We start from the raw sequence: 23,621 nt of genomic DNA on the forward strand, positions 1-23,621 counted from the left end.
GGACTGCCTCTGTGTGGGTGTATACACATAAATACAGAAGCACAGATGCATGTTGTGAAATGGGAAACATAAATGGCTTGCACATGATGCAGAGAGAAGCTAAGCCCTGATTCGTGGAACCTGAGAAGCAAGAGACGATCCAATCAGAGGGGAAAGCAAATGAAAAGAATGAAATGAAAAAGGAGGGGGAAAGCATAAATTTTAGCCCCCTGAGAAAAAAAGAAAAGAGGGAAGCTGGCAGGGACCAGGAAAAAGTAAATTAACACACAAGCAACGTTTAATCCAGATCATGACCATCGCAATGCAGACCCTGGAGGAAAAAATATGCCAAGCCTGCCCTCGATATCATCTGTATTTTTGGGTGATCAGTTTTTGAATTCTGGTATTGTGCGCTCAGTCACGGAGGCTTGGCAGGGAAAACTGCAGCTGGAAATGGCAGCTCAGTGACCGTTCCGAGGGAGGAGGCGTCCAAGTGGCCCTGGAAAGCATCTGTCGTGGGCTGACCTCAGGCCAGCTGACCCTTCGCTCACACACTACATGTTTGGCACTCTCATAAGAACGTTTCAGTGGAACACTGGTCCATTCACGATTGAAAGAGGATCATTGAATACAGACAGACAGAAGTTTAGCTGGAAAAGTTACGTTGGCATATATAAGCCCTTGACTTATGACCACAACTGGGACCCAGAATTTCGGTTGCTAAGCAAGGCAGTGGTTAAGTGAGTTGCACCCAATTCTGTTACCCTTTTTGGCACAATTGATAAATAAATCACTGCAGTTGTTAAGTGAATCACATGGCCCTGAACCCGGCTTCCCCCAGTGGCTGCTTGTCAGAAGCTGACTGGGAAGGTGGTAAAGGGAAGTCACATGATCCTGGGACACTGCAACTGTCATACATACATGCTGGTTGCCAAGTACCCAAATTTTTATCATGTGACCATGGGGACACTACAGTCGTAAGTACGAAGAGCAATTGCAAGTTACTTTTTTCTGTGCAGCTGTAACTTCAAACGGTCACTAAATGCAAGGTTGTAAGTCGAGGATTATCTATACAGCCATGCGTACATTTGATTCTTCCAAGGTACTCCAAATATTTGGCCCCAAGAAGCTGCTCACAGCCATTTCAAGCATTTCTGCTATTCTAGGTGAAAAAAATAGCTAGTTTTACTTAACAAAATAATTTGCTTTCTCATTAAGTGATGGATTTTTATCACACCAATGCATGTGCATACTTTAAAAAAAGAGTAGTTATTGTCAATTTATCACAAAGGGCAACATGGGGCAGTCTACACAATACTTTTACTGGGTTGAAATATAAAAACGGGCTTTGTTCCTACTCCATAGGAGCTTTATATGTAGAGCTATTTTTGCAACACTCAGGGTCCAGCAAGATGTTTATTATAATGGGACAACTCTTAATAGGAACCATCTTTATTTGTCGTGCAGTTTTAATGCAAAGATTTCCTAGCAATATTTTAAAGAACAGCATTGGGTTTGCTTTTGGAAGCCTCCCTCAATACTTCTATGAGTTCAGATCGCCTTAGTGAGCTACGATGCTAGAGTTCGCCTCAGACAAGGAAGAGGTGAGACAATGCCTTCTTTGTGTCTGTACACTAGCTTTGGGCACCAACGGTTGCTGAGCTGACAATTGCATCTCTCTGAAGCTCCATGGAAAATCAAAAAGGTTTTGCCTCACGTAAAATTGCAGAACAGTATAAGCCTACTGTATATCATTGAAAGCCTCCAATAGAGGTTTCTCAACCTGGGCAGCTTTAAAATGGATGGAGTTCAACTCCCAGAATTCCTCAGGCAGCATGGCCTTCAATTCCTTTTGCATACTGGCTGGGTAATTCTGGGAGTTGGTCCACCCATCTTGAAGTTGTCAAGGTTGAGAAACACTGATTAGTGATTACAGTGTCTTTCCCAACAGTTCTTTCTGTTAGAGCAAGGGTCTTCAAAGTGGGCCCTTTTATGACTTGGCTGAGGAATTCTGGGAGTTGAAGTCCACAAGTAAAAAAAGGGCAGAGTCTGAAGACCCCTGTGTTAGAATGTCTAAGTTAAAACAATGGTGAGGAATCCCTACACTTTTCTTGATATTCTGAGGAAATCTATTTCTTTATAATTTAGCCCTATTGTTTCTTGTCCTGTTCACTGGAACAATGAACCATTCTGCCTTGTCTTGCACATGACAAGCCTTCAGCTACTTAAAAACATGTTTCCCCACAGTCTTCTCTTCTCAGGCTAAATATACAGTAGTCAGTTTTTCCATCCGTGCCTTTTTAAAATTTTGACATGTCTCCAGTTTGTTAATGTCCCTCTTAAAAGGATGTAATAATTCTGGGTGTGGTTGGACCAATACAGAACAGAACAGAACATTGATCCCTTTTAATCTGGGCTCTACACTTCAGCCTAAAATCACATTTCCACACATATACATGAATTTATTAATTGTATTAATAAAATTAATTAATTTGACCCTTGTAATTAATTTGACCACTGTATGAAGCTGTGAATGCTCCGACAATGGACATTTTTAAGAAGAGACTGGACAGCCATTTGTCTGAAATAGTATAGGGTCTCCTGCCTGAGCAGGGGGTTGAACTAGATGACCTCCAAGATCCCTTCCAACTATATTATTATTATTATTATTGACTAATATCAATTTTATTTATTATTTTTATTTACGGGATTAATTTAACAAAAATTAAAATTAATTTGACAAATAAAATTAATATAATTAATTAATAATTAATTTTATTTAAATTAATTTAAAATTTAAATTAATTTTATTATTTAGTTCATGGGTGTCCAAGATTTTGGTCTGCCTGGGCTGCACTGAGTGAAGAAGAATTGTCTTGGGCCACGTATGAAAAATGTAATAAAGTTCATGTACATAACAACCACCTTCCTTTATAATATTTTTATTGTAACTGTGGAGCTGCATTATTAGTTGTCCAGAGCTACATGCAACCAGTGAGTCACAGGCTGGACATATCTGATTTAGTTAGTCAGGAATCAGTGTCTCGGGAATTGGAAGTTGCTGATGTATTTGGCTAGAAATAGCAATCAGGAGTCAGTACCTTGCAGAGAGAAAAAATAGATTAGTGGTGGACTGCTGAGTGATTATGATGTGGCTACTGTCTGGATGAGGTCCAACTTTTTTGATAAGCTCAAAATGTCACCAATTGTAAGCTTATTTGGAAGTACTTGGGAACAGTCCCTTGTGTGTGTGTGTGTGTGTGTGTGTGTATGTGTGTATGTATATACACACACACAGAGAAAAAGTTCATACATGATTAAAAACTACTGAAATGTTTACAAAGTAGCAAAGAGAAAGATATGAAAAGAGAAAAAGTGTCAAATGGAGAAAAGAAATATTTAAAGAAGTGACTTTTGATCTTTGCAACAATTACAAACATGATTAACAGTTTCTGCCCTCCCAAATTACATACTATGGTTCCGTTCTTTATAAATAATCCTTTTAATCAGCAAACCCTGAAATCACCAATTCATTTTTGCCCATAGTCCAGAAAGTGTTTCTAGTCTGTTATAGAAATATTTATTGTTCTTTCCCTAATCTAGCATCTCATGTAACCATTTCAGCAAGTTTCACAGTTCTGTATGTTTACTTTGTAGGAGGTAAATGGCATTAGTCTATAATGGCAAAGAATCTGGAATTCTTTTCCACCTAACACATTTTAGGAAAAAGTACAAGCTTTGTGATGAAACTTCACATTTAATGAATTGAACTGCTACTTGTGAAAACTAACTCCTTGTTAAAAACTGTGTTAGTCGGAAATGGTGCTACCAGATTTTGGATTTTAGGAGTAGGTTTACTAAGGAATAAGCCCTACTATGTTCTAGCGCTGTTCCTTTTGCCTAAAGGAGAACACTAACACAATATGCAGCCATAAACAAAATGAGAAGTTAGCACATTATGGAGATGAAGTTAGTGGCAATCATTTATCCACTAAGCCAGTGTTTCTCAAACTTGGCAATTATCAATTTCATACATTTCAATGAAATGTATTGATTTCAATTTCCAGGATTACCCAGACAGCCTAAGAGTTTTTGAAATCCAGTCGTGACTGCGTAGAATTCAGCAACTTTAGTAAACATGTCCATAGATTGATCTGTCAGCAGGGAGTGCACAAATGTGCACTTCAGCCCAATCTCTGTTTTGAAGGTCCAATATTAACCTCCAAATACAGAGTAACTTTATTCCTAGACCATTAAGTAGTATATTCTATATTTCTCAAAATCTGAATCTGATAATTTCGTCAAAACTCACCCCAAAATAAGTCGTTCTCGACTGATGCACTTATTCTAGTTTGCAGTGCATTATGATTTCTTTCGTTGGATACTTTTAAAATACCCGAGACTGAATTTAAGGCACCTTTGTAAAACTGAAAATTGAAAATCTAATCAAGTATTCAAAATTGAAAATCTAATCCAAGTATTTCATCATCCAAGTATGAAACTCGGCAGGGACTAGCCTCTTGCTCAGAACTTAACAGTACTCGCCCTTTCTCGTCCTCCGTATCACTCAGCCACCCAAACCCGAGCCGCGTCTTCGGTTCAGCCAATCAGAGCCACCGCTCCTCCGCTCCCTCACATCTCATTAATTAAGAAAAGCAAAAGAGGCGGGAGTCTACATAGCCCCGCCCTCCCAGCCTCAAACCACGCCCGTTTCAGGCTGCGTCCCCCTTGCGTTGAGCGCGCGAGGTTCCTTTCCTCCGCGGTGGGCTCCGCTTTGGGCTGCAGCTTTCCAATTTTTTTTTTAATTCTCGACATTTCCTCTGAGTCCCGCCCCTTCTTAGGGCCACGCCCCTTTCGTATAAATAGTCGGCGTCTGGAAAGCGTCCCATCAGTCGCGCTTGCGGGGCCGGTGAGGTGCGGGAGGGCGGGAGAGCGAGCGAGCGAGCGAGCGAGCGCGTTCCTCTGGTTTCCCCCTCCCCTCCGCCCGTCATCTCGAGTGAGGGAGCCGAGCCGAGGCTGGTGAGGGGCGGCGTTCCTGTGCGGGTGGTCGGCATGGCGCTCTCGGTGCCGGTCAACGGCATGACGGAGGTGGGCGGCGGCGGCGGCAAGGAGCCCCTGATAGAACTCTTCGTCAAGGTAAAAGAGGCTCCTCCTCATTGAGGGCATCGGCTTGTTCCGCTTTCCCGCTTGGGGTGTGGGTGGGGGGGGGTCGCCCTGCTGACTCTCCCCGCGGTGGCGGGTGGGCGTTGTAGTCCTACGCCCGGGTGGGTGGGTGGGATGGATGGCCCCACCCTCCGGCCCTCCTTCCCGCCCCAGGTCGCCCTCCTGGTCGGGCTTGCCCGTCTGCCCGATCGAGCCCGGCAGGCGCAGCTCGGAGCTTCCTGCGAAGGGCTCGCCAGAAGGGGGGGCGCCCTTAAGACTTGAGAGGGGGGGCTAGGAAAGGGTCCCGCCGCCCGCTTCCCTCCTCCGGCTCTGGGCTTCCTTCTTGCCCCGGAGGAGCCCAGAGAGCGGTTCAGGTGGGCTTCCTTGAAAGCCCCCCCCCCAAACTGCTAAGGTCCTTGAATGCATTGATCCATCAGTTATTTATGCATCCTATTCATATCCCGGCTCATCTCCCAAACGTGAGCCTGGACGGCTGCAAATAAAACATAAACAAGCCAGATAATGAATGAAAAGCCAGAGTCGCTCTTAAAAGGGAAGCAACAGCGCAAGCAGGGCTGGAAATCCTGGGAGGAGGCTTGGGTGGGTGGGTGGGTGAGCGAGCATTTGAGTCTTCTTCCGAGAAGGACATTAGAAGGAGGAGGAGAAGAGGGAGGCCAGAGCAGCATTCTTCATCCCAGGAGCCGGAAGACTCTGGAACACCCTTGTTGATTTCCTTCTAGACCTTTTCCCTTCTGGGTGGGGCTTTCTGGTTGGGATGAAGAAGAAACTGTGTAGAATAGTGGTGTCCGATCTCGTGGATGCCAACTCCCAGAATTCCCCAGCCAGCCGTGCTGAATTCCAGAGTTGGAAGGGACCTCGAAGGTCTTCTAGTCCAACCCCCTGCTCAAGCAGGAGCCCGCATACCATTTTAGACAGATGGCTGTCTGGTCTCCTTAAAAGCCTCCAGTGATGGAGCACCCACAACTTCAGAAGCCAAGCTGTTCCACTGATTGATTGTTCCCGCTGTCAGGAAATTTCTCCTTAGTTCTAGGTTAGATCTCTCTTTGATTAGTTTCCATCTGTCTTCTTGCCTTCTGGTGATTCGGAAAACAGATTGAACCCCCCCCCCTCTTCTTTGTGGCAGCCCTTCAAATATTGGAACACTGCTATCACGTCTCCTCTTGGTCCGGATCTTAAAATTGCTAAGATTGGATACCCCTGATCTAAAAGTTAGCCTGGCCTTTTGATATCCCTGAGGTTTCCTGGAGGTTTGAATGATAATTCTTACAGCTATGATTGAACTGACTAATGCAGTATGTGTACTGTCAAATGGAAATGCATCTAAGTTTATGCAGTTTGTAACTTTGACGTTTTATTTCGCTAGTCAATATGCCTAATCTTACACAGTGGTATTAGTTCAGGAGCATTCTCAGTAGTGGTTTTGGATCCTACGAGACTTCCATGGCAGGTTTGATAAAGGGGGTAGAGCATTTGGAGCTTAGAAAAAGGCAAAGGTGATGAGAGGTTAGATTAGGCAGTATTCCTTGTTCTGCAAAATGGAAAGTTATTGGAGTTGAGAGAATTTTTCTGCCCTTCAGCATCTATAGATCTTGCCTACCCATGATAGATTTATAGTCGCTTTTCCAATTATATATTCTTCCCAATGATATATTCATTAGGAGTCTATTTCTATGAGGTATTTTGATTCACTTGAGATTTAGCTCAAACACTTCCTATTTTATTTCCTCCCCTCATCTCCAATTTTGGAGTGTATATACATATATAAAGTGCTGATTAATATTAGCATGATTTTTTTGTGACATATAAGTTCTATTTTTTTACCTGAAATATTTTTTTATCAAGCATTTATGTTTCTAGTCCTTAGTAAAGCAGAAGTTACATCAAGGGGTATATACCACAGCTGTTTGGGGAATCATATTTTTTATTGCCATAACCTTTGCCTTGTTTGATCATAACCATTCTTTGGTTTTTATATAAGTTCAGCATGGCCTCGCCTTCAGGAACAAGCTCTGTTCTCTAGTGCTGTGTTAGTAAAATCTTCCTCTTTGCATTTTTCCATGCATCCATAATTCTTTGCCGTAGCACATAGATACACCCATTCCAGCCCCTCGCTCTGGTATGACGCAGGCTCAGTTGAGAGCAGAAATCTTGAGCTGGAAATAGAGGGTGGGGAACTGATGGAGTCTGCATGAAGTCATGTTCTCCAGAAGTCATTACTTCATGCAGTCTATGAATAGTCCATTACTCATTACTTGCTCCTGGAAGTAGTATCAGAAGACTTGGCTTGAGTTCCACTTCTGCAAAAAAAATGGGCTTTGGGGAATTATAAGGAGCCATAATAGAAACAAATCTGTATTCCATAGTTTATTAAATGTATGTGTATATTTATGTCCTGCATGTGGTGTATCCCTGTTCTCATCGCTTGCTTTACCGGTTATTATGAAACTTTTTGCTGATGTGAGTTGCATATATTAAAGATTTCTCCTTTCAAGCAGGGGAGTAACTGTTGAGTATCACAGCTGAGCCCAAAAGTTCCTTTGCTAAGCAAGACAGTGAGTTTTGCCACCTTTTACGACATTTCCTGCCACAGAAAAATGATAATGTTACTTTTTTCAGTGCCATTTTAACTTAAACTGGTCTATAAAGACAGGTAGTCCTTGACTTAAAATCATTTGTTTAGGGACCATAAACAAGTGGTTGCATGTTATTTATGTTAGGTCACGGATGTCCAACCTTTTGGCTTGCCTGGGCCGCATATAAAATATATAGTTAATGGATATAAATGACATAATGTTAAAAGTTTACCATCTTTTGCAGCTGTATTATTAACTTTCCAGAGTGGCGTGCAGCCCATAGACCATGGGCTGAAGAAGCCTGTCTTAGGTGGTCATTTTCTAAATGCTGAAGAAAATGTTATGAAGAAGTTAATATTATGATGTTTGTAAGATGTTGGTTTATCTGAAGTTATGTCACCTAACCTGGGCTACTTTGTGTAGAGACTTTGATTTTGAGTCTTAGGAAAATGATTATTATATTTAACTGAAAAGAAGATTGCATAGGGAAAAATAGTTTCCCTTTATTAATGTGCATCCTTCAACCATAACTTATTACCGAGACTGGGGAAAGGGTAATTTTTGGGGGGGAATTGATTTCTGTTTTGATACCTATGCCCTCAGTGTTCAAAAAACAAGTAGGCTATATTGTTAAAGGGGTGAAGCGATGTGCTCTCAAAATTAAAGTGAGATTACCCTGCCCACAGAACATGTCTCCTCACAAAGTGATTTTTTACAAACTGACATTTGCAAAAAAAAAAAAGGAAAGAAAAGATGGAAATTTAAGTGTTAAGTGCAATCATTGCAACTTTACTAATTCCCATGAAATAAAAATATGCTGAGCTATGGTCTATTCATGGTCTTCCGATGCGATCTGAAGACTCACTTGTTCGAACAAGCCAGCCTGGCCTGATGGGGGACGGGTTGGGATTTTATTGTTGTTCTTAATATATCTATTTATTGTTTTAGTTTGGGCATTGTGTTTAATTCTTTTTAACTTTTGTACCTTTGTATTTTATATGTTTGCCCTGTTCACCGCCCTGAGTCCCTCGGGAGAAGGGCGGTATACAAATAAAATTATTATTATTATTATTATTATTATTATTATTATTATTATTATTATTATTATTATTATTATTATTATTATTATTATTCCTGCTAGAGGATAATTTCAAAGCAAACCTTGATGCAGAGATAAAATATAACTTGCTTGTACTTTTCCTGATGGTCTGTGGTAATGAGTAACTTATATCTGTGCCTGCCATCAAGCATGTTGGTCTTCCTACTGTCTAAGTTAAACTTCAATGCAAATATTTGCTGTCGTAATGCTGATCAAGCAGAATCAGCTAATATCTCATTCACTAACAAGTTCAGTATAAATAGTTAATAAAGGAAGCTCATTTCCTGTATCTAGTACTGTAGAAATGCTAATAACAGTCTATCTTAGTCTCATGAAGATTGGGATATAACTCATATGGCATAATTAGCATGATATTCATTATCCTTAATGTGCACTGTGTATGTAAAATATTGTTTGTATTGGCGTTATGGGGGGATATGTTGTTCAGGAGGCCTGATTCTTTAAAAGGGGGGGCTATCTCTTAGATGTATCAGCACCCTGAAATTCATCATGTTACGTTTGATAAAAATATATGTGTTGTTATATAAAATTGCTAAGTTTTAACATTTCAGAATATCTTACAAAGTTTTAACCTATTAAAGAGAAGAAAAGGTTTGCGTGAGAAGCCTTACACGCTAATATGTATCCATTTACGTTTGGTTTTGAACTATGAAGGACATTTGTTATTATGTTGTCCTGTGTTTGGTCTTTTCCTTTGTAAGATGAAGATACAATTTACAAACTGTAGGCTTCTTCATATTTTGTGTGCAGGATATGACAATCAAGTTAGAATGCAGTATTGCAGGCTAGATCTGCCCCCTGCCAGGAGTTTGATCCTGACCGACTCAAGGTTGACTCAACCTCCCATTCCTCCAAGGCTGGTAAAATGAACACCCAGATGGTTTGGAGTCAGTAACGCTGACTTTGTAAACTGGGGCCATAAAGCACTAAGAAGCGATGTATAAGTCTATTGCTATCATTGACTGATTTTTGGATATAAGAAGAACATGGCTTTGCCAATGCTATTCCTTTACATAGATCAGTTAAAATATGCCTTTTGCAGATAGAAACTGGGTACTACTGTAGTATTAGTTCTGCTGTAAATTGTCTTCTCCAAATCTTTGTTGCCTGGATAATTCTTGGCCTTTTCTGGGAGACGCCATGAACAGAGAAGCATATTATGGTACTGCTGCTTATAAAGTGTAGAAACGGCTGACTGTAAGTGCTATTCTGAAACTATAAAAGCTGATATGCAAAAGAATTGAAACTGTCTTGTGCTGCCCACTTCTTGAAAACTGGTCACAAGCCAATGCGTTTGGCATTTCAAAATAACCCTGGTAAATGGTGTTACTCCACACAATACAAATAGAGCTAAAGTGTGAGACCATACATTTAAAAAAAAAGCTTGCTGTGTGTCCGTTTTTTGGGATTTTTTTTAAAAGCTAAGGAACGAGCTGTATTCTGCTTCAGAAAAGTGATTCTATGGGGGTTTCTATTTAATTAAATCCACAGCCTATTTTTTTTTTTCTGGCCCTAAGAGTTAAGCCCATTTGTAGTTGCCAGTGTCATGCGGTGTCACTTATCTTTGATTTGCATTTTGGTACAAAATGAAGAAAACAATTCTCAGAGAGAGTGCAAATGACCAGATGACATCCTTCTATTCTTCACCATTGAGTCAGAACTGAAGAAGCTTCTTGGATGAGAAGTGAAACATCTTCAAGGAAAAATAAAGTCCTGTTGCCTCTTGAAAAAGCTCATCCAGGACCTGGATGACTGAGAATCTCCATAGACAAAATGAAGAAAAAACTGAGCTTAAGAATAGGATTGCAAAGATTTATAAGATTCGTTCAATTTTGATCTGTGTCCAAGGTACTCAAATATTGTGAATGAACAATGGCTAATTTGAGAAGAGGGGTAATTGTGATGGGTTGGTACCATTATATGAGCCTTGGTGGAGCAGTGGGCTAATGCCTCCTTAAGTAACACCAGCTGCCTGCAATTAGTGCAGGTTCGCATCCCACCAGGCTCAAGGTTGACTCAGCCTTCCATCCTTCCGAGGTAGGTAAAATGAGGACCCGGATTGTTGGGGGCAATTAAGCTGACTTTGTACTAATGTCGCTTGGGGTGTGTGTGAAAGCCCTAATAAGCAGGCATATACATAGAATGAAGGCTACTGCTAAGCTTGTAAGCCGCCCTGAGTCTTCGGAGAAGGGCGGGATATAAATGGAATTAAAATAAAATAAAATAAAAATGTGTAATTATGGGCATGATTCTCCCTCCCCTTCTGTGAGCTCGGAAAAAAATAAAGACTTGCCAACTTTTTTTGGGGGGACAATGGCATACTACTCACTGTCTAATGGCTAATTAGACCAACGGGAAATTCTTTAGATAGGATTTGATACCTTAACGTACACAGTTGCAAATAACTCAATAATTTGTAGGCTGTTTGGAAATAAATTCAGTATATATAAGCAGCTGCTGTAGAAGAAGAGACTTATTAAATGTGCTGCAATAGTAATTTGACAAACTAAATGATAGTTTGGACATGTCGCAGTTAAGAAAGGTGGTGGTCTGAACTTCTTATGCTTGCTGGTAAAACAACTGTTTGCCTTATTGCTAGAAAAATGACCTTACTGTCAAGCAATAACATTCGATGTTAGCAACTTGACGCTTACTTTGCTTTGGGACTTAAGGATGGAAGAGAGGCAGTTACTGGAGTTAGTTGATTTGGGAGGATGAAAGTAAACTGTGAGTTCAGAAGCCTGTCTCAAATTTCTTTATTGCAATAAATATGGCAGATTGCCTTTAGTTGCCTACAACACATCCCTGTCAAAAGAATCTGACTACTCTTGTTCTTTCTGAGTCTTTCTCCAAATGAGTTTTCCAAGATAGCAACCTTATATCTTCCATTAAAGGAGGTAAGAACAAAGGCTGGCTAATCTTGCAGTGCAGGTAGTCCTTGAGTTACGACAACAATTGAGCCCAAAACTTCACATGGTCAATCAGATGCATCCAAGAAGCTCACAAGGATGGGAAAATCAGTCCTCTTCGTCTGTTTTCTAACAGCTGGAGATTTTAAGGTGGTATTTCTCTACTGTGGCAACTTGTGCATTTGTGCATTTCAGCTCCCAAAAGTCTGCAATCAGCATATTGGCTGGAGAATTCTGAAAATTGAAGTCCATACATTAAAGTGGTCATGGTTGAGAAACACTGTTTTAAGGTAATTGGCCTTGGATTCTGGGGGCAGCAGATACCCTGTCCTTGAATCTGCCTTATTTCCCTGAAAAAAATCTTCATGGTCATCTCCATGTCTGATAGAATAATGGAAATTTTGGACTCCATTGTGGTTGTATGTTGAGGACTTCCTGTAGTGACTTTGTTGAGTCCTAAAGATTTTCTTGGTATCTGCTGTGCAGGAGGATCTGCTGAGTGACTTTCAAACATCTTTATCCTGCTTCCGCCTCTCATATTTTAGGTGGACGTAAATTGCTGTTGTGTTAAATCTCTGTGCTAACTCTATATATAGGTTTTGGCAGAGGGTCGTCATCCAAAGATACCATAATGCTCTTGCTTTGACTGCAGCTGGAAAGGAATAGGTAACAACTCTTAGTGGATATACATGAAAAGTGGCAGTGGAAGCATTTGGACCATGTTGAAAGCAGAACTTGGCTGTCTTATCAGGGAAAAATAGAAGAATTGCATAAACATACGGAGGCTTCTTTGAAATGAAATAAGCAGAAGAGAAAACCATTGTAGCAGCTAAACCTTTTAGAGGGTAGCTTTTGGAGGCAAAATTAGTATGTTAAGCAGTTAAACCATTTATCTGCAGAACCTCAGAGTGATATCGGGACGGTAGCTATGGTTTCTGGAAGAAGAAAGCCAGGCTTTTAAGGGCTGGATCATAATTTTTCAACTGTGGCTGAAAGAGGCCAAGTCACTTTGTTCACCTATAGTTTCTCTATTAGTCATTCTCAGATGTCGCTTAGTTTTTCTTCTTTGAATCTGCAAGCGCCTCTGCTTTGTTTGGCTTTGATTTTATAAAACCGAATCCACACTTACAGTTGTTGATACATGTTGAAGCAGCATAAAGAAAGTGCCTGGAGGCGACATCTGTGCTTTGACGATGTTCTCATTGTCTAATGTTTTGCCCTAATCTCAGTCATTGAGAAAATTACCAGTTGAAAGAGAAAAGTCATATGGGGTTCAGTTTTAAGCATACCAGTTCAGCTTTAATGGCGGTCCAACCTTGGCCACTTTAAGACCTGTGGACTTCAACTCCCAGAATTCCCCATTCTCTGCTTTAATGTTTTCTTGGGACCCTGTCTAGCTTTGGAGTTGATTGTCAAGATGCATCTCTCTTGATTAGAATTAGGCTGCTTTCAAGGCCATCAAGTCTGAATGAAAGAGAATCTATTGCAGGCAAGGGGAATAATAGCTATATCTGACTTCAATTGTACTTGATTTGATTTGCATTAAAATTGATCTTTTATCCTGCTTGGGCTTTTTAAGATCTCAGCTTGCCATTTAGGGGTCAAGTTCAGCCCTGGGGGGAAAAGTTACAAGTTCCTGATATAGAACTTAACTTGCTCTCCAATTCAGTTTCAAGAATTTCTCCCTCCCTTGCTTACCTCAAGGCTAGCATGCATAACATTTTCTGACTTGGGGGTAACTGCTTTTCAGGGAGCAACCTTACTCAGAGGTAACATGTAACATGGTTTAGTTCAGTCATGTTGCACTTCTGAAAATGTTTGGAATGGGCTCTCAAAAATTTCACAGATATGGTTGTGCTGGGAAGAGTTATAAATAATAATAATAATAATAATAATAATAATAATAATAATAATAATAATAATAATAATAATAATAATAATTTTATTTGTATACCGCCCTTCTCCCGAAGGACTCAGGGCGGTGAACAGGGCAAACATATAAAAGTACAAAAATACAAAAGTTAAGAAAGAATTAAACGAGATGCCCAAGTTATAACAATAGGTTAAAATACATTTAAAACAACAATAAAATCCAAACCCATCCCCCATCAATGTCATAATCATTGACATTGTTATAATGGCACTGAAAAAAATGACTTATGACCATTTTTGACATTTAAGACCATTGTAGCATCCCCACGTGATCAAAATTCTGGCAACTGGCATACATGTATGATGGTTGCCGTGTCCCTGGGGTCATGTGACTTTCTGACAAGCAAACTCAATACAGAAGCCAGATTCCCTTAATAACTGTGTTACTAACTTAACAACTGCAATGATTTACTTCACAACTGTGGCAAGAAAGATCGTAACATGCGGCAAAACTCACTTAGCAAGTGCCTTGCTTAGCAATTGAAAGTTTGGGCTCAGTTGTGGATGTAAGTCAAGGACTATTTGTAGTCACATTTCTTCACCTTAAATATGAATGTTGGAGTTGTCACAGGTTAGGAAGACCCATTACCAGATCGTGTTATATTTGTCGTTTTGCAATGATGCAGCTGAATTCTTGATTTCCTCATTTTGTCCCCTTTCGCATCATGAAAATGCAACATGGCTAAATGAAGTAATGGAAAAAACTGGTTTCAGATATTAAGGAAAACACATTGCTGAATTTGAGCTTAGGGTAGCATGAAGCATTTGAAAGAACTTAAACGTTGAATGGAGTTGTTGTGCTCTTCCTATATCTGCTTTAAGCATTCCTATTTATAGTAGTGTAACTCTAGCTGCAGATTCTGTCGTAACTAATTGTTTTTGCACTGCTTTGAAGACAGAGACAATATTTTTACAGAAAGAGTTTGTGCTATTTTTACAGAAAGAGTTTGTACTATGTAGTTTGGTCAAAACATTTGCCCCTTAAGTGTCTTGATGATTGTATAACATACTGGAAAACAAAGCAAGGCATAATTAAATTGCAAAATCATGTAAAATGACCAGAAATTCAACCAAGACTTTAACAGCTTTTCCAGACAAAACTAGAAAGTATTATTTGATCTCTGTTACTTTAACTCCTATTTGGCAGATGGGTTTCAAAATTGGACTCTTCACCTGTATGCAGAGATATCCCTTCAAATAATCACATTTAGGATTCCACAGAAGACATTAAAGTCCAAAATACTGGTGTCTTCCTAGAAATGTACTTGTTAGCAATGCATTTTTTGGGGAATATGAAAGCAGTTTCCCTCTGCAGCTCTGCAATATTTAGTATTTTAGCCCAGCTATAGTAGTCAAAAAAGAGAGCCAGTTTGAGGTAATGGTTAAGTTGTCAAGCTAGAGCCAGGAGACCGTGAGTTCTAGTCCCACGTTTGGCACAAAAACAGGTGACTATGGACCAGTCTCTATTATTCAGCCCTAGGAAGGAGGCAATAGCAAACCACTTTTGCAAAAGCTTGCCAAGGAAACAGCAGGGATGTGTTCAAGAATTGAATCTGGTTGAATGGGGGAAAAATAGTACCCATATATTCTGTCCAAGCTGCTTACAACGATATCTACATTATACTTGGCCATGTTTACCATGATTTGTTTGATAAATTGCAAATGGTTAGTTTCATACAATGCACTAAGCCAAACAAACATACGCCAATATGACTGCAGCCAAATGCCACTAGTATAATGTTGAATAGTGATTATCTAGTGCTACAGTGCTAGCTAGATCATGAACAACACAGACATTGCTGCCAGATGCAGCATTTAGTGGTCCCAGTGATACCAAACTGAAGGATCTAAATCCTTCTAAATCCCATTGCTTTGGGTTGAAGCAAATCTGCTTAGCATCTTTACACTGTATTCCAATTAAAAAAAAACAATATTTTCCATTGGAATAAACAGATATAAAAAATTATTACCTTTGTGCACCATATCTTAAATTATATTTCTCTTTTAGATTTTTTTGTGGAACAATGTTTTTTATACATTATGTTTTGTGCTTAATTTATGAGTTTAAAACCAATACAGCCTTTGCTTATATTTTTTATGGTAATTATTACTTTTACTAATTTCATTTCTGTCCCACCAAATCACTCTTATCAAAAGAGATCTGCCACAAAAAGGAAAAACAGGTGTAAGAGAAGAAAGAAAAAACATAATATAAACATAATAGTTAAAATACTAAAAACTAAAAACATTAAGCACCAGAGGTGTAGCAAGAAACATGGTCTCTGATAACTTCATTTTGGGAAGGAGCTACAATATTCTATTGGCCTCCCCCCTCCCATTATGTTATGTTAGTGACAAATTAAATTATTCCAACGCAGGTAGACCTTGACTCCTGACCACAGCTGAATTGTACAATTGAATGACTAACATTTCCATTGCAAAATAAGGTGGTGTTAAGTGAGTCTTGCTTGATTGTACGACCTAATTTGCTCAGTTGCTAGCGAATCATTGCAGTTGTTAAGTGAATCACAAGGTCATTAAATGAATCCAGTTTCCCTCCATTGACTTTGCTTTTCAGCAGCCGGCTTGGAAGGTTGTAAACGACAATCTCTCAAGCTCAAGATACTGCAACATAGATAAATGCTGGTTGCCGAATGCCTGAATTTTGATCATGTGACCATGGGAATGTTTTGAAAGTCATTAGTGTGAGGACTGTTAAGTCAGGGATTATCTGTAATTACAGCTATAGGGAAATAATGGTTTTAGTGTCATTCATGGAGAAGTTAATAAAATTCGGCACTATCTAATGTCCCTACCAAAGCTTGCTTTTGTTAGCCTAAGAGTAAATCAGGTTAATTACAAGGCTGTGCAGTGTTTCTCCCCAAAGCCATTATTTAATCCTTGCATTGTTGGCTAAACAAAGCAAGGAGCTTTTTTTTTTTTCCTCTGAGAGGAAGTTGCTGTAGCCTGCAGTTGAATCCATATTAGGCATAAACTAAATATAGAAATATAATCCAGGAGTGAAGTCACATTTGCTGTTGCTGCTGGATGACTCTCAAACTTTCCCTCTTTTTATTCTTTAATGGGTCCCATTAACTGTTTTAAGATCCAGAATTTGTTCCATTCTTTGTGGTTTTAAAAAAACAAAAGTAGTGCGTTTTAGGAAAACAGTTTACCCGAAATAAAACCGAAGCAAGCCTGAATTATAAATGTCTCTTCGGTATGCAAAGCTTTGGAGTCCTTGCCTTATAAGATGGTGTGCCGATTTACCAGGGTTATCCGGTATGCCTTATACAGGGAGTCCTCAACTTACAACAGTTCATTTATTGACCGTTCAAAGTTACAATGGCACTGAAAGAAGTGACTTTTGACAATTTTTCACAGTTATCTTTGTAGCATCCCCGTGGTCAAGAGATCAAACTTCAGATGCTTGGCAACTGACTCATATATATGACGATTGCAGTATCCTTTGGTCATGTGTTCACCTTTTGCAACCTTCTGACAAGCAAAGTCATTGGGGGAACCAGGTTACTAACTTATCAACTGCAGTGATTCACTTAACAACTTTGGCAAGAAAGGTCTAAAATAGGCAAAACCCACTTATCAAATGTCTCACTTTACAACAGAAATGTTGGGCTCATCTGTGGTCCTAAGGCGAGGACTACCCGTAATTGTCTAGAGATTAAAAACGTGGATTTCACAGACTTTCTACTAACAGTTACTTATCTTACCACTGTAATGACATAAAGCTTTTTTTATCATTTGCCTTTAAGCGACGGGTTATCAAGGACATTGAAATTGAAACTATTTGAACTTTTCCATTTTTAGTCAAGCAAACATACATTTCATGAGCCGTAGGGATACATGGGGAAAATTCCAGACAGCTGGCAGTCAAAAATGACAGCAGTTGCTATATCTTTTGCAATATATTAGCTAGAAATAATTGTTCAGATTTGGATTTTTTTCATTAGTATACCTTAAAGGTAAAGGTAAAGGTTCCCCCGCACATGCGTGCTAGTCGTTTCCAATTCTAGGGGCCGGTGCTTATCTCCATTTCAAAGCCGAAGAGCCAGCGCTTGTCCGAGGACGTCTCCGTGGTCATGTGGCCGGCATGACTAGACGCCAAAGGCGCACAGAACGCTGTTACCTTCCCACTGTAGTGGTCCCTATTTTTCTACTTGCATTTTTACGTGCTTTCGAACTGCTAGGTTGGCAGAAGCTGGGACGAGTAACAGGCGCTCACTCTGTTACGCAGCACTCGGGATTCGACCCGCCAAACTGCCGACCTTCTGAACGACAAGCTCAGCGTCCTAACCCACTGAGCCACCGCATCCCTATTTAGTATACATTACTAATCTCTCTCTCTCTCTCTCTCTCTCTCTCTCTCTCTCTCTCTCTCTCTCTCTATATATATATATATATATATATATATATATATATATATATATATATATATATATGTCTGTAGCATTTAACTAGGATCAGGGGTAGGCCACCTTGGCTTTTTTATGACTCGTGGACTTCAATTCCCAAAATTCCTGAGCCAGCTGGCTCAGGAATTCTGGGAGTGAAGTCCACGAGTCATAAAAGAGCCAAGGTGGCCTACCCTTGAACTAGGTGAAACAGTGCATCATAAAATGAGAATTTTTCAACCAAGGTACTTTAAATGGAGTTTGCATCTCAAATCTGAGAGCCATGACAGAATACAAAGTGTCATAAAACATTTTCTGTGGCCAGCTGCTGCTGATGTTTGACTGTGCTATCCAGTTCAACAAGGGCTGCTTTCAAAGCAGATGCTTCTCTGAATATCTCCCTGAGTTTTTAAGTACTTTTCAAGTACGTTAGAAGCCCCTGCCCTCGTGGAAGGCTTTGAGGAATCTGAGAAGGAAATATCTCTAAAACAATAACCCAACAACTCATGATTTATCTAGTAACATTTTATTAATTAGTTAATCATAAAAAACATTCCGCAAACTTTGTTGTCGTTGGGGCTGGAAGAATTATCCTGTAGGAATACTATTTGTGGTGTGAGAGGTGGGATTCAAATAGGTGAAAAACTGGTTCTCTGTGTGGATGCCGCTTCCGGAAGTCCATTCTGGGCCTGGGCAACAAAAAATTAGCTACCAGTTCTGCCGAAGTGGTGCAAACCGGCTGAATCCCACCACTGTGTGGTGGTCATCCCAGTAAAACAAATAAATAAATATGCATATATCTCCTTTAGTGGTGTTGCTTATGACTTTTTTTTTATGGTAGAGCCTTCATGGAAGGCCAAAAAAATGTTCAGCGGTTTCAGCTGGATACCGTAATGCAGCTGGAACTTTTTATCTAGAAAGAAGAGGATGGAGGGAGTGGTGTGTACATCACTCTAAGCTCTCAAGTCAGAACAAGGATATCAATAAAAATAAATACATTTTGCCCTAGTTTTGCTAAAACACAGATAAATATAGCATGCTGACTCAACAGATTAATGTATTTGTTTAGGGGCCCAGCGGCCATATGTTTTCTCCATGAGTTCATCCTGTTTACATTGAAATACGCAGTGGTGAAAATCTGGCCTTCCTATGCAGTGGAAACCCCCTTCAACTGTTAACTTGCACTCTTTTACAGAAAGACATTTTCTAACCTGGTTGCAAGATTGGCCGAAAGCGAGAGTCTGTAGGAGGCGAGGAAGTGAAGGCCTTCACCAGCTAGCAGGCACTTCCTGGCCTTGTCTGGGCTCAGAAGCTGAGCAAGATCAGGTCTAGTTAGGGTCTTAATGGAAGATTAGGCAATACCGGTAGCAGGCTTTAGGGCGGCTAAGCTGCTTCTCTCTGCATCTGCCAAGAAAACTGCAAGGACATGTCCATGAAGTCACACTTGGTTTGAGAATCAAGCTTGATTTGAGGGAGACTTCCCAGAAGTAACAGGGCAGTGGATTCTTTCCATTCATCCCTTCTCCTATAAAAGGCTGGCTGTCTTCTTAGGAGCCATATAGAAATGGAGCAAGAAGTTGGACTGGTGGCAATTGGATAGTTAGCTTTATCTAAACCAGTGGTTCTCAACCTTTTCTTCACCATAGACCTCCTTTAAATACCTTTTGTGGCCATGGAGCATGGCCACGGACCCCTAACACTCAAGATTTAATCATAACATTGCTTCAAGCTTTTGCGGACCCCCTGCGATGACATCGTGCCCCCCCCTGAGGTCCTCAAACCACAGGTCGAGAACCACTGATCTGAACAATCTCCCCAAGAGCTGTGTATCACTTTGATTCCGTCCAATAGCCTTATTCAGCCCAGTGTGGGTGTGTTGTGCATCTGAGTTCCCTTAAGCATCGTGATAAATAGTTTCCCCCTAAATACGTTTCAGTCTTTGAAGAGCTGCAGTGCATATGAATAATTGAAGTGCCAGGGTGCCAATTAATTCTGTGGCTTTTTTTTTTTTTAAGGAAGTCAGTTGGCTGGGTTAGAATGGGAGAATCTCCCGTTCTAAACTGCAGTTTGCAAGCTTCTGCTCTCTTTGCAGTGAAGCCATATGGAAACTTGGGGTGGAAAGGGCATTTGGTGTCACTGCCAAGGCACATGCTGTACCAGCGTAGGAGAGCAAAGTTCTTCAGCAAGAGCTCTTCAGGGCCCTTGCTAATGTGTAATATTGAATCCAAAGCTGTTTTTAAAGCAAATTTGATAGCAGGCAAGCAATTTTGCAGTGTTATAATCATTTTGCTTCAGCACTGGAGACTTTCATTGTGAGTCCAGTAGCAGCAAGGGAGTCTGGCACAATTGTTGCATTGTATGTTGGGTGCTGATGGACTCTGCAGCAGTGGCGAGTATTGGTTAGTTTCCTGATGCAGGGAAGCCTCGAAGTAAATTAGGCTGATGAGAGAGTTTCCTCACAACCATCCAGTGTGGTTGTACAGGTATTCCTTGACTTATGACATGTTCAGCAACTGTTTGAAGTTACAGCCAGCCCTTGAAGTTCTCACTGTCCCAGCACCCCCTCAGTCATGTGATCGTGATTGGGGTGCTTGGCAATTGGTTCACATTTAGGGTGGGTTGTTGAGCACCCTATGATCATGTGATCGCCATGTGCAATCTTCCCTGCTGTCTTCCCCAGAAAGTCAGTGGGGAAGCCAACAGGGAATATCACAAGCAGCTCTTGTCACTTTTTTTCCTCTGGAGCCCCACTGTGCATCCCACACAAGCCCACATTCCCAAGTAATTGCTTGTGGCCTCTCCCTGCTTAATGATCCACACAGCCCTGAAATTATGATGGCAACTGGGATTGGCATGATTGCCGTCACTATGCAATGCAATCACGTGTACTTTATGACTACATGGTTTAGCAATGGAAATTCTGGTCCTAGTTGCCATCATAATTTGAGGACCACCATTAACCTTTGATTAGATGTAGCCCCTATATCTCAGACAATTTGCTTTCACTGATGTGCATCTTACCCTGTCGGTGTAAAAATATATTAAAGGCAACTTATTTTCAGGGACAAAAATGGTCCTATCTGATAGTAAAATCAATATTAAAGATTAAAAAAATGGCTAAAGGTTATTTTACACCAGGGCTCTTCAAACTTGGCCCTTTTATGACTTGTGGACTTCAACTCCCAGAATTCCTGAGCCAGACCTGCTGAGTGAGGAATTCTGGGAGTTGAAGTCCACAAGTCATAAAAGGGCCAAGTTTGAAGACCCCTGTTTTACACTCATGTAAGTGTTTCAGTTGGTTTCACAAAGAGACCTGCATAAAATGCAGTATCATACAGGTACTCCTCGACTTACAAGCAAAATTGAGCCGAAAATATCCATTGCTAAGCGAGAGAATTGTTAAGTAGAATTTTGCCCCATTTTACAAACTTTCCTGCCACATTTGTTAAGTGAATTGCTGCAGTTGTTAAGTTAGTAACATGGTTGTTCAGTGAATCTGCATTGACTATGCTTGTCAGAAACTCAAAAAAGGGGATCACCTGACCCCAGGACATTGCAACTGTCATAAATATGAGTCAGTTGCCAAGCCTCTGGATTTTGATCATGGAATGCTGCAATGGTCATAAATGTGAAAAACATTTGTGAGTCAGTTTTTTCAATGCTGTTGTAACTTCGAACTGTAACTAAAAAACTGTTGTAAGTCACAAAGACCAGCGGTAGTCTAATTTGAATGCAACTTGAGCATGCTTGGCTTTCCCAAAAGAAGTTGATGGAAGACATTAGTGGTCACTGTTTCCAAAGAACTGTAAAAATGCTTTTTCAGCAGTACCTCCCAAGATGCAGACAAGTTGCTTTTTAAGGGGAAAAACAGCCTGTATATAATAGCAAAGACCCACAATCTGGTCATTGAGATGCCACAAGAATATTTCCACATTGTTTGAATTAAATTCGAGGTGCTGCCTCCTCCTCCTCCTCCTTCTCCTCCAGATGTGATTGATGTATGTGAGATCATCCTTTAGTTGATTTTTTTTTTTGCTTTGTTCCAGATCACTTCTGTCTTTCCCATCCCCCTGAATGGCTTTTTGCGATCTTACAATTTCAAATCCCAGTAGTTAAATTTCCTTTTTCAAAACAGCTGCCTTTGTGGCATTGTGTCTGCTGGCGTGCAAGCTCCATTTAGGCCCTAATATGTGGTTAAACAGTATCTTGAACATAAAAGCTATTTTTCTGACTGCATTAAGTATTAACTTCAACTTTGGAAACTAAGAGGAATGAATAATAACCCTATGGTAAATCAGATTTTCAGAAAGCTGAAACTTCTTGGCAAGCATTTTTTCTAACTTTTTTAAGTCTCCCTGGGTCTGGCCAACTGTTTCTCTCCAAGGACTGACTCACTGTTACTCCACCTTCTTCCATCCTACAGTTTTGCAACACAGTTCTTTGAGATTCAGCAGCATTGACCTAATCCACCAAGGATTTCTACTTTTGTCCTTTAAAAGATCTACTGACTCTTTCTTCATTGGAAGAAGCAAGGGAAATAGCAGCATTTTCAAAGATCTGGCTGTAAAAATAAAAGTTTGAATTGGCACAGTCAGATTTGTTTGAAGTCCAAGTCTATAGTCTGAATTGGTGCCTATAATTATATTTCTAAAAGAGTCACCGGCTTTATATTACAAATGATTACAATAAAAGATGCTCTGCTCTGATGCAATAAAATTTCACTGCCCTTGTCTCTTTTCTGGCTATAGGACCCAGACAGAGGAAAAACCCATTACTCTATTGAATTGGTCCTTTGCAAAGTACAGTGCTATGAAGCTGTGGAATTATTTCTGCTAAGATTTGGAGGTAGTTGATATTATTGCTGATGGTATTTATTTTTATGTACAGTAAAACTGCTTAGGAAGGTAATTTAGATAAGTACTGATGTTGATATTTAGGTCTTCATTCCTCTTGTTAGTTAATTCAGGTGAGGAACCTGAAGGCTTAAATAGAATCTGGAGTCAATATGGACCAGGTGAGGACTAAGAATTCACAAGTTATATGAGTGGTTGTTCTGCTGGTAGAGAAAGAATTTTGATAATAACCCACTGGTTAGAAAGTTTAGGCTCTTGAATAGCCCTTTTGGCTACAGACATTTGTAGATTTAGCCATCTGAAGTGGCTAGTTTGATTTGCAATACAGGTAGTTCTTGACTTACAAGAGTTCATTTAGTGGACTGTTCAAAGTTAAAACAGCACTGAAAAAAGTGACTTATGACCATTTTTCACACTTATGACCATTGCGGCATACCCATGATAGGAATTGAGACACTTGGTAACTGGCTTCCATTTATGACAGTCGCAGTGTTCCAGGGTCATGCGATCACCTTGTGTGGCCTTCTGGCAAGCAAAGTCAATGGGGAAGCCAGATTCACTTAACAACCATTTTACTAACTTAACAACTGCAGAGATTCACTTAACAACTGTGGCAGGAAAGGCCATAAAATGAACTTACTTAACAAATGTCTCACTTTACAACAGAAATGTGGGGATCA

At 40.2% G+C, this 23,621-nt stretch overlaps 2 protein-coding genes across 2 annotated transcripts in view; one reads left to right on the forward strand and one right to left on the reverse strand.

Moving 5' to 3' along the window:
• STPG1 (sperm tail PG-rich repeat containing 1) overlaps positions 1–23,621 on the reverse strand; it is a 226,672-nt gene that overhangs the window by 142,010 nt on the left and 61,041 nt on the right. The gene's annotated exons all lie outside the window — the stretch shown is intronic.
• The window catches only part of CLIC4 (chloride intracellular channel 4), a 53,850-nt gene continuing 35,027 nt past the window's right edge, over positions 4,799–23,621 (forward strand). The window contains exon 1 of the mRNA XM_083369623.1: positions 4,799–5,115. Within this exon, the coding sequence (XP_083225749.1) occupies positions 5,032–5,115 (84 nt within the window). The 5' untranslated portion in view covers positions 4,799–5,031. The remainder of the gene's footprint in view (positions 5,116–23,621) is intronic.

Source organism: Vipera ursinii (assembly GCF_947247035.1).
Source record: "Vipera ursinii genome assembly, chromosome: 9".
Classification (NCBI taxonomy): Eukaryota; Metazoa; Chordata; class Lepidosauria; order Squamata; family Viperidae; genus Vipera; species Vipera ursinii.